General features: G+C 53.7%; 1 protein-coding gene across 3 annotated transcripts in view; it reads right to left on the reverse strand.

Moving 5' to 3' along the window:
- The window catches only part of AOPEP (aminopeptidase O (putative)), a 378987-nt gene that overhangs the window by 273724 nt on the left and 93541 nt on the right, over positions 1–11722 (reverse strand). For all 3 annotated transcript variants that reach the window (XM_074953154.1, XM_074953153.1, XM_074953152.1), the window contains one exon: positions 8040–8196. In XM_074953154.1, coding sequence (XP_074809255.1) covers positions 8040–8196 — 157 coding nt within the window. The remainder of the gene's footprint in view (positions 1–8039; positions 8197–11722) is intronic.

Here is an 11722-nt window from a genome sequence, read left to right on the forward strand (position 1 = left end):
ATCTGCCTCTGGACTCAGCTGCTCGCCCTGATTCCACCGTGGGCCAGAAGCACCAGCCAACCAAACACGACTCTCTGGACAAGCGTACGGTGGTTCATGTGCCCCCTCCCCCCGCCCCGAATTGTCCACCCCACAGCTTGTCCCTTTCTACCTGACCCCAACTCCTGTTAATCACCTGCCACCGCCCCTGCTGGGGCATCGGCAATGGAGGGCACCGTGGTGACCTCCGCTGCTGCCATACCCATCGCCTCCCCAGACTCTAGGGAACCCCCCCAGCCGGCGGGAAAGGCCAGGGCAAGAAGAAGGGGAAGGGCACCGCTAAAACCACCAGGCCCTCCATGGCAGGGGCCACCCCCACTGCTGCAGCCCCGCCACTGACCACGGCATCCTCCCCCGCAACCCCCTCCACCAACTCTGCAGATGTCCCTCCCTCAGCCCCCAGGATGTATGCCCGGACGGCGGCAGCCCCCCCGCCCGCCGCCTCCACCACCATCAATAGCGGCCAGGGCCCCTTTCCCACCATGACAAGGAAGCACGGTGTCTGATGCCTTCTGGTGCCCGCCTCGCCCCACATGGAGACCTACGTGCGGGTGTTGGCGAAGGTGGTAGGGTCCTCGGCCATTGTGGCGGCCTCCAAAATGTACGGGAAGGTCGTTTTCTTCTTAGCATCAGAGGCTGCCACCCAGGAAGCGGTGGAGAGGGGCCTGGCGGTGGGGGAAGGGGTGTTTGTCCCCCTAGAGCCGCTCGAGGACCTGGGCGTCTGCCTCGTCCTGACCTCTGTCCCTCCTTTTCTCCCCAATGCTGCCCTGCTACCCGCCCTTTCCACCCTGGGAAAACCTGTTTCTGTTATCAGCCCTCTCCCGTTGGGCTGCAAGGACCCCACCCTCCGTCACATCTTTTCCTTCTGCCGGCAAGTGCAGCTTCTACTGCCGTCGGCGGCGCGTAACGGAGAGGCGCGCGAGGGGTCCTTCCTAGTCCCCCACCAGGGGGCCTGTTACTGGGTGTATTTCTCCACGGGGGAAGCCCGGTGCTACCTCTGCCGCATGTCAGGGCATGTCCAGAGGGACTGCCCCTTAGCCCGGCAAGGAGGGGCATCTGGGATCCCCGAGACCCGGCAGGACATCGGCCCCGTCATTGCCGATGCCCCTGGCCGCCCGATACCCGAACCCGCCCCTCCTCTTCTTCGGACCACCGCTACTCCCGCTCAGGCCCAAGGAGCACCTCCCCCACAACGCCCAGACGAGCGGGAGAACCCCGCCCTCATTGCTGACAATCTGGTGGGGCCTATGGAGGAGGGTGTGGCAAAGATACCACCAGGTGTAGGAGAGAGCCTGCCCCAGGGAGAATCCTCCCTCCCTTATGCCGCCCCACCATCCCCCCCCCCCCCAAGCCCCTGAGCCATCATCTTTACCCCCTGACAGGACCCCTGCTAACCAGCCCCCAGATGATGCCATGGAGGGCTGGGCCCTAGTCCAGGGGAAGTGAGGCAAGCGGAAGGCTCGAGCTCCGCCTCATTTACCCGAGGTGGAGGCCCCCCAGAAGACCAGGAAGGGGGGCACGCAAGCCGAACCTTCCGCTTTGCCCACGAGTGCATCCCATCCACCGGTGTTAGCCGGGAAAGACGTGGTAGCACCGGAGGATAGTGTCTCCCCTCCGAGACCCTCGAGGAAGCCCCTTCTGTCCTGACACTACCCGAAGCCCCTGTGAACCCTGAGGCAACCATCGTGGCGGGTGCCAGCGGTGAGAACCCCGGGGTGACGGAAAGTGTCCTCTCCTCCATGTTCGAGGAGATCGAGGCCCTAGATCTGACCCCGGTCGCCCAGGGGGAGGACGACCTTTTGCCAGCAAACCTCGATTTGCACGACCTCACTCCACCCCTCTTTTCCCCATGCTCCCTCCCCCTAACTGCTGCTTCTGCTCCCACCTCCGAGGAGCCCCTGGACTCCTTCATTGACCCGGCCGCTGACGGCACCCCGCTGACAACCACCGAGCCTGCTCAGGTGACAGCCAGCGCCACGCGGCCGGGACACGAGTTGCCAGGGGCACCCCCCGTTGGTGCGGAGCAATCGACTTCCTTCCCAGGCGGGGACCCAACAGAAGATAATCCACCTCCTGATGCTGTGGCCGCTAAATCCACCATAGAGCCTGCGCCCGGTATCACTGAGAGCTCCCTCCCTACCCCCTTAACCCTCGAGCCTGATCGGGACATGCCACCATCCAGCTACTTGCCTCCCAAAACCCAGAACCTCGCCTCTGCCCCTGCCTCTATCCAGTCTACCTCCTGCGATGTTATCGCTGCCCGCGGGGCTGTCTCCTTCCCTTTTCCAACCGATGAACCCCAGGGAGCGGCCTTTGCGTTCTCCTGCCCCGACCCATTAGGGGCTGCTATTTTCCCTCCACCGCCCCCTATCGCCCCAGGGCTTGAGGTGGGCCTAGAAGCTCCAACCCATCAGGCACCCCGTCAGGGGTCCACACCCTGCTTGCCCGTTTTAGTGGGCCACAGGGCTGCACCAAGGGCGCCTCCGGGGAACAACTGGGAAACTGTAACCCCACCCCCCCATGAGCTGCGAGGAGAGCTGCGGAAGTTTTTAGAGGATGTCCGTGGCTCCCGCAGCAAGGTACAGCTTGCTCTCCAGCGATGGGGGGACTTTTTCAAATCCTCTGGGCCACAAGGGCCCTCATGGGGGAAGGTAAAGGGACGGTGAAGCAGGATGCCACGGCCTACTGGCGGGTCCACATCTTCCGTGACCAATTACTCACCTACGGGATGGGTCAAGGACTGTTGTGTGGCCCGCTGGGGGATGCGAGCGTCCCTGCCAGTGAGGATCCCCCCCGGCCCTCCCCATGACACCTCTCACCATCGCAACGTTGAACACCCGGGGTTGTAGGATGGCTCTCCGCAGGTCCCAGGTGCTCTCCTTCCTTTGGGAGGGAGGGTACTCTGTGATTTTCCTGCAGGAGATCCATACGGATCCTACTGCCGAAGATAGTTGGCGGCTGGAATGGGGGAACAGGGTCTACTTTAGCCATTCCACGGTTCGGCAGGCTGGAGTGGCGACCCTGTTCTCCCCTGACCTATGGCCCGAGGTGCTAGGGGTCGCCGAGGCCGTGCTGGGTCGCCTGGTGCATCTCCGGGTCCATATAGAGGGGCTCGTGGTTAACCTCGTTAATGTCTATGCCCCGACATTGGGCCCGGAGCGGCTGCAATTCTATCAGCAGGCGTCTACCTCCCTCAGCACCTTAGATTCTCATGAGTGCCTGGTCCTGGGAGGGGATTTTAATACTACCCTCGAGGAGCGAGACCGCTCAGGGACCGAGCAGAGCCCAGCCGCTTTGGACACCCTCCAGAAGATAGTTGAACATCACTCCCTAGTAAACATCTGGCGCGACCACCACCCGGATGACACTTCCACGTTCACCTTTGTCCGGGTGGAAGCCCATCGGTCGAGCCACTCCCGGTTGGACCGCATTTATTTATCACGCTTCCATCTCTCACAAGCCCACTCCTCCAGCATTCGGCTGGCCCCATTTTCTGACAATCACCTAGCCACCGTGACAGCCTCCCTCCCTATTGGCATTTTACCAACAACCTGTTGGAGGATGAGGGCTTCGTGATGTCCTTCTGGGAATTGTGGCTGGCCTGGCGAGGGCAGCGGCGTGTCTTTCCCTCGGCGCGGCAATGGTGGGACCTGGGGAAGGTGCACGCCAGGCTTTTCTGCCTCGACTACACCCGGGGCACCAGCTGACGGAGAAATGCGGCGATAGAGCAGTTGGAACGGGAGGTCTTAGAGCTGGAGAGGCATCTGGCCGCCAGCCCCGAGGACCTGCTCCTCTGCAGAGTGTGCCGGGAGAAGCGGGAGGAGCTCCGGGCCCTTGAGGACCATCGGGCCCGGGGCGCCTTTGTTCGATCCGGCATCCGCCTCCTTCGGGAGATGGATCGCGGCTCCTGCTTCTTCTATGCCCTGGAGAAAACGAGGGGGGCCAAGAAACACGTCACCTGCCTCCTGGCAGAAGACGGCACCCCCCTCACGGAACCGGCGGAGATGTGCGGGAGGGCCCGAGCCTTCTACGCAAGCCTTTTCTCCCCGGATCCGACCGACCCTGGTGCTTGCAGAGTGCTCTGGGAGGAGCTCCCTACGGTCAGCATGAGCGACCGAAATGGCTAGAGTTGCCTCTCACTCTGGCCGAGTTCTCGGAAGCCCTCCGTCGTATGCCCACTAATAAGTCTCCAGGCATGGACAGGCTGACCGTGGAGTTCTACTGCGTGTTTTGGGACGTCCTCGGCCCAGACCTAGTCACCATCTGGGCCAAGTCTCTGCAGAGCGGGGTCCTCCCTCTCTCATGCAGGCGAGCTGTGCTCGCCTTATTGCCGAAGAAGGGGGACCTCCGCAAGTTATGAAATTGGCGTCCTGTCTCGCTCCTCAGCACGGACTACAAAATCGTAGTGAAAGCAATCTCGCTGCGGCTAGGGTCTGTGCTGGCAGACGTGATCCACCCAGACCAGACCTACACCGTCCCGGACTGCAGTATCTTTGATAACCTATTTCTGGTTCGGGACCTTTTGGAACTCGGGCGTAGAGACGGTCTGTCGTTCGCGCTCCTGTCCCTAGATCAGGAGAAGGTGTTCGATAGGGTGGACCATGGGTACCTCCTGAACACTCTGCGAGCATTTGGCTTCGGACCCCAGTTTGTGGGTTTTCTCCGGGTGCTGTATGCCTCCGCAGAGTGTCTGGTTAAGCTCAACTGGACCCTGACCGAACCGGTCAGCTTCGGGCGAGGAGTACGGCAGGGGTGCCCCCTCTCGGGCCAGCTGTACGCTCTGGCGATCGAGCCCTTCCCCTGTCTCCTCCGCAGGAGGTTGACAGGGTTGGTGCTGCGGGAGCTGGAGCTGCGGCTGGCCCTGTCGGCGTACGCTGATGACGTGCTCCTCGTGGTCCAGGACTCGGGCGACTTGGCGCGGGTGGAGGCTTGCCAGGCCATCTATTTGGCAGCCTCCTCTGCCCGGGTCAACTGGGTCAAGAGCTCTGGATTGGTGGTAGGAGAGCTCCCTTCCACCCGCGCTTCAGACCATCCGGTGGAGCGCGGGTCCGATGCTCTACCTTGGCATTTACCTTTCTGCCATGCTTCCCTCTCCGCCGGAGAACTGGGAAAATTTAGAGGGCGGGGTGATAGAGCGGCTCCGGAAATGGACGAGGTTACTCCGATGTCTCTCCCTTCGTGGGAGAGCGCTGATGCTTAAACAACTAGTCCTGTCCAAGCTCTGGTACCAGCTCAACACCCTGGTCCCAGCCCCGGGTTTCCTGACCAACCTCCAGACATCGATTCTGGGGTTCTTTTGGTCAGAATGCACTGGGCCCCTGTAGGGGTTCTTCATCTACCCCTGAAGGAAGGAGGACGGGGACGGAAGCGTCTGCACACTTAGGTCTGCGTCTTCCACCTCCAGGCCCTACAGAGGCTCCTTTATAGTGCAGGCAGTTCAGTGTGGAGCATACTGGCGCACGCCATCCTGCGCCGCATCCGAGGACTCCGATATGACCAGCAGCTCTTTTATCTCTGTTCGGGAGGTCTTCTGTGAGACCTCTCCAGGCTGCCGGTCTTCTACCAGGACCTCCTCCAGACTTGGAAAAGGTTTTTAACGACCAGGTCCGTGGCGGCCATCGAGGGGGCAGATCTCCTCACGGAGCCCCTGCTACACAACCCCCAGCTCCATGTGCAGGTGGCAGAGTCCCGCTCGGTGCGCCAGAGCCTGATCCTGGCAGAAGTCATGAGAGTCGGAGACCTCCTGAACTACGACTGGGGAGACTGGCTGGATCCCCTGACGCTCGCTCGGCGCATGGGGCTCTCCTGACCTCGTACCCCCGGCGCATACTTCAGAAGGTGAAGGCCGCTTTGCCGCCTGCTGCTCGAGCTTACCTCGACCGGGCCCTGCTCGCGGGCATGCCCTGCCCACCCTCTACCCCAGGCCTGCCAGACCTTTTAATTGGACCCCTGCCCCGTAGACCCAATCGACCCCCTCACCCCTTTACGGCGAGCTGGCTGCATGAACTGCAGCCGGTATGCTTCCAAACCTCACCAAGGAAACATCATTACACGCTCGTGCTCCACACCCTTCACGCCCTGACCCTAGTGTCCCACCCCAACCCAAAGTGGCGAGACCTTCTGCCACCTTTGGAGAGTGAGCAGCCCCGGTGGGCCAGCCTATATTCCACCTTGGTTCCGAGGCCCATCGGGGATATCAGTTGGCGGCTCCTTCATGGAGCAGTGAGCACGGGCACGTACTTGGTATGGTTCAACCCCATCCCAGATACTTGTCCCTTTTGCGGTGTGAGGGAAACCCTGGCGCACATATATTTGGAGTGCGCCAGGCTGCAGCCCCTGTTCCGGCTCCTCACAAATCTTTTATTATATTTCGGTTGCATTTTTCCCCTCATCTTTTTATTTATGCACTCCCAATCCGTGGCCTCACAAAGTCGTGGGATCTCCTAGTTAACCTCCTCCTGGCCCTGGCTAAAACGGCCATCTATAAAACCAGAGAGAGGAGGTTGGCCGATGGAGTTTCCTGTGACTGTGGGGCCGTTTTCCGATCCTCAGTCTGTTCACGTATCCGGGCGGAGTTCCTCTGGGCGGCGTCCACTGACTCCCTTGATGCTTTTGAGGAGCGGTGGGCTCTGTCCAAGGCTTTCTGCTCGGTGTCCCCGTCTGGCTCCCTTAGTTTTGACCCTTTGATTGGGGGAGAGAGCAAGGGACCCCAGCCCCAGCCATTGCTGCTGCGGACACCACCACCTTAGAAGGGTCCTTTCACACGAGGGTGCATGTGCCCCCCCCCCCGGCTTGTCCACCCCACAGGCTGCCCCTTTTGTTGGGTGCTTTCAGAGGAGGGAATTGTTGGTGACACTCGGGCGTGGTGCCAGGTAACTCGAGGGGGTGGCAGACCTTGAGAGTCAATGAAGCCCCCTCGGTCTGGACCACTAGGTAACTCGGAAGGGTGGAAGACCATGAGAGTCAAGGAAGCCCCCCGCTCTGGGCCCAGGCAAGCTTGAACACTTCCCTCCCCTGAAGCTAATGAGAAAACAATTGTGATTGGTTGCTGTGTTACACATTGCATATGCTGTTGTTTTGTTTTGTACTTGTGTTATGCAAATAAAAAAACACCTTTTTTTGCTTAAAAAAAAAAAATTACTCTCCTATAGCCGTCTGGCCCGACCCTGTCACATTGGATAAACGTGTAATATTTGTATTGATTTATGTAATGTATGTAATTTTTCTCTCTTTCACAATATTTAATAAAAACCTCGTAAAGAATCAGGAATTAAAAAAATTACTCTCCTATAGCCATCTGGCCTGACCCTGTCACAATAGGTAAACATGCAATGATTCCTAAAACTTATCTAAATGCATAAAATTTCAAAGTTTCAAACTATTTTTCATATCTCACTTTTGGGAAGAAGAAAAAAAAGAGAAAAGCTCCATCTCTAAAGTTTCACGAGGAAGTGCTGTTAGAATTAACAGAGCACTGACCCAGCAGAAATGCTTAACCTAAGAGCCCCTTAAGAAATCACCATTTTATCCTCAATATGCAGAGTCTGATTACTGTATTTAAGCAGTGACATATTCACAATCCGTATGGAAACAGAAGTAACTGGAACCAAAACAGCTTGAGTAACCTACAAAGCAATCTTACAGGCAAGAAACTTTTTATTCAGTTCTTGACTGAATGAAAACAGAAAGGATTTCAGGATTTTGCAAAGCAGACGGTTATAGAAGAGGAGATAATGTGCAGAGCTTAAATATTCTGTTAACTAGGCTGAACACATGTAGAAACTAATTGTCATATTCCATTGACCTAATTTTTTCTACATAAGCAACACACCCTTGGCCCATCCTTTGCCCCTGGACTTACTTGCCTACGATTTCTTTCTACTCTGATTAGACATGTTCTGCTGTGGTCCCTCTGCTAAGACGATTCACTTTCATGGTTCACAGAATAAATGGAATGTTCACTCAAATGTTTATTTTTTAGTAATATCCTAATCACCAACCTGAGATCGGCCCTTGAAAACAGAGAGGAAAACTCATTATTCATCTGGACGTCAGCTGTGTGGGATTCCTGTTTAACTTCTGTCCAACACCCAACAGCAATAGTAAAGGTGGATGCTGGCATTGGCATGGTCACATAATAGTACCAACTTAAGAGACCTATGAGTAAAAAAAGCAAATTACCTTCTAGGTTAGAGAACAATTTCCCAGAATTTGAATTTCAATGCACTTGAGATTTTGAGCCAAACCTCTCCTCCCACCTCCTCACTGTTTTTTTGTTGTTGTTGTTGTTCAAGAAGGAATGAACTTGTTTTTATTCAGGCACATTGTTTACTACATGATAGTTATATCTTACTTACCTTGGAGATTGAAAGGGACATTAGCAAATAATATAGACCTAAAAACTTACATTCACACTGCTATCCTCAGATTCTAGGCACCTACCAAAAATTAAATCCAGCATTGTAACAGTATGACTGTAAATCTCATGAAAACATTCTACACCAATGGTCCAACACACTGAATCTTACCATCATGAGTGGAGTCAAACAGGATCCTTAGGTCCTCTAAGAAAGGACATTTTTTAACGTAAAAAAAATCGATTGCAGTCCTTTAACAATGGCCTTGCATAATGCTGTTTTTGTCTTAACAGTATAGTTTGTTTACTTCAGATTGCAAACTCCTTAGGGGAAGGACCATGTTTTCAGTATGTTCTGCACAGCTCAGAGCACACTGTTAAAGTCTAATAAAAAACAGTAACACTTATGATCCCTGCCTGGCAATCTGAAATGGTCCAATGCATCAGCACGTGAATGAGAAGTCAAGAATCAGATTCAGTTTTGGTGTGAGTGCTGAATTTGGCCCTATGGGACCATCTGGGAGCTGAGGAGACGGAAAAAGGAAGTGAGTCTACCAGAGGAAGATCAGCTTAGTATAGAGGGACAATTAAGCAGAGTCCATTTAGAGAAGTGGGAGAAAGTTGTTTTGGGGAGCCATGAAGTTTTTATGGATCTAACCTACATACAGGGTCTTTTTTTTTTTCTTTTGCCTAGCTATTTTTCTATTATTGTTAAAGGCACCTTAGGCACACATGCAAGGACTCACCTACATTTATAAATACAGTTACCACAGCTGCATACACAAATTGGGTGATTTCATATGCAGCAGTCTAATTAGATACTTGCATGTGTATCTGATTTGTGAGTAGAGCAGTCATGGTAATTTTGAATGCTAACATAGGCATGCAACTGCAAGCCAACCTCAAGCCGTTTTTTTTAAAGTAGTCTTTGGGTTACAATTATGGAGCCCTACCATTTTTTTTAAAGAAAAATCTAAGGAGAAATAATCTTCCATTGCCTTGTCCTAGTAGCCAGGCCAGGTACTAGCAAATACAAGAGGCAATTCTCCCCCTCAAGGCATAGAGAGACTCCAGACAGTAGAAGCAGAAGCACTAGCAGCCAAATCGGGGGTGGGTGGCAGGAAGGAATGGACAACGAGGAGTGGGGCCAGCCAGGGCCACCCCTCTCCACAGCACCCTCCTGGACCCCGAACTGTGCATGGGAAACCTACACACACACACTCTGGGAGCACTAGGAGTGGTGCCCTCTCCCTTGTGGCCTGGGGAGGCGGGAGAGGGGAATTGCAGAGACTCCATCTGTAAGAACATAAGCGGCCAAAGCAGGGATCACTGAATTTTCAGAGAACTTTCTACCTTTGTCTGGACTTTCTCTGGCCTGTGCTGACTGACTGTTTGTTCTAGCCCTCCCCCTCCCCCACAGTCTCTTCACCTCAGCTTCACTCCACACCTACCCCTCTTAGCCTCTTCTCCCTGACCTTTCCTTTTCTTTCCATCCCCTTATCCCCTTCTAAGTAAACCCACCTAAATAAATAAATAACATGGAACTAATGTGACATTTGCCACCATCACATTTTCACTCTGTTTGTGGATCGTGCCCCTTCCTTCACCCTGTCTTGTTTATTTAGACTGTAAGCACTTCAGGACAGGGACCGTCTACTACTCTGTGTCTGCACAGTGCCTAGCACAATGGGGCCCATTCTCACTTGGCCCAGAGACACTGCCTTAATAAATATGAATAATAATATCCCAACCCCACATCTGTACAGGGGTGGTGGGGGATGAAATGGTGTTCTATAGTGTATCTCTGGGCCCTGCATGGTGCTGCAAGGCCACCACTGAGCTTCGTGTCACAAGTCAGATGAGCACTTCCCTGCGTGACCGCTGGGAATTTTGCCCCCACCTGCTTGTGCAGTAGAACTCCACCAGTCCCACTGCAAATGGAGCCTCCACAGAGGAAAAGACAGGATTTGACCCTAAATATATGCACACTCAACATGCCAGATTAGGGATCCCCACCACAGAAAAATACATGAGCTGCTCTTGTTGGCTCTGAATCACAAGTTAAACATATAACATTCCCAGAGCTTTGCTGACCTCACAGATAACATTGATATGTGAACAGAGACTGCCATGTTCACTACAACATAATTAGAAACAAAGAGGAAATAAATTATTACTGCCAAAGGAAAAATGTTTTGAAATCCCAGCCTGTGGAAGCTGAAAACCAGCCATGGCAGGCACAAGCCCATGTATGGGAAGAGGCCATCCAGGGAAGTACCATTTATTTTATTATTTCAAAAGGTTGATGTTGAGAGCTCCAGTAATGTAAACTGTGGCCAAGCCTGCCCACTATGAATCCAATGGGAGCTTTTGCCATGGACTTCAACGGGAACAAGAGCAGACCCGGAGGCAGCGTAACACAATACTTCACTGTGAGTAGCATCTGTCACATAAACAATATTCCAAAATGCTCCATACAGTTCACATAAAGAGTACAACTTCCAGGTCAAACAATAGAAAAGGAAGAAAGACAGGAATGGGAGAAAGTGATGTATTTTCAGCTGAGTTTTGAAACAAGACTGAGAGTCTATGAGGCAGGGAGACAGAAAACTGTTCCAGACGGCAGTGGGTGAAGGCTCCTTCTCCTATAAAGAATAAGGCTCTCACAACAGTGAGGAGATTTCCTAACAGGAAAGAGAGAAGGCCAGTGATGGACAAAACAGAGTGAGGGAGAGGAGCATAGTAAGAAACAAATTCAGTGAGGCAGACTCGAGTAAGCAAGACTGTGAAGTGTTTTTAAAAGAAGGCGGCAATTTAAATAGAATGCTGAAATGAAAGGGAAGACAGCTTAGCAATCTAACGTGGTGGTGATATGTTTATGTTGCTTCTTAGGTGAGAGGAGATGGGCAGCAGTATTCTGCATATGCTGGAGTGTCGAGAGCTTTGACTTTTGTAGTTTTATTCTACCATCCTCCACATCAAGAGGGGGGCAAAGCATTCCGCCCTGAGTGGATCACACAATCTGAGGGCCAACAAACTTCACAAAGCTAGAAGATCAGCAGCAAGTCCTGAAAGAGGGCAGGGGGCCTTCAAAACAAGCACCAAATTGGGACTGAAGGGCAAAAATAAACTTGTTTCTCTCTTCACATGAGCTTGCAAACACCTACAGATTCATATTTACAAAATTCAACACCTTCTTCTCCCTTATCCCACATGCCCTTTCTTCGTGCAGGTTCTGTAGAGACCATGCCTACACTGGACATCCCCATCACTCCACCCTGAGGCTCCTATTACGCTTATAGGTGCTGCTGAACCCCAGTCCACTGC

This window comes from Natator depressus, chromosome 5, assembly GCF_965152275.1.
Source record: "Natator depressus isolate rNatDep1 chromosome 5, rNatDep2.hap1, whole genome shotgun sequence".
Classification (NCBI taxonomy): domain Eukaryota; kingdom Metazoa; phylum Chordata; order Testudines; family Cheloniidae; genus Natator; species Natator depressus.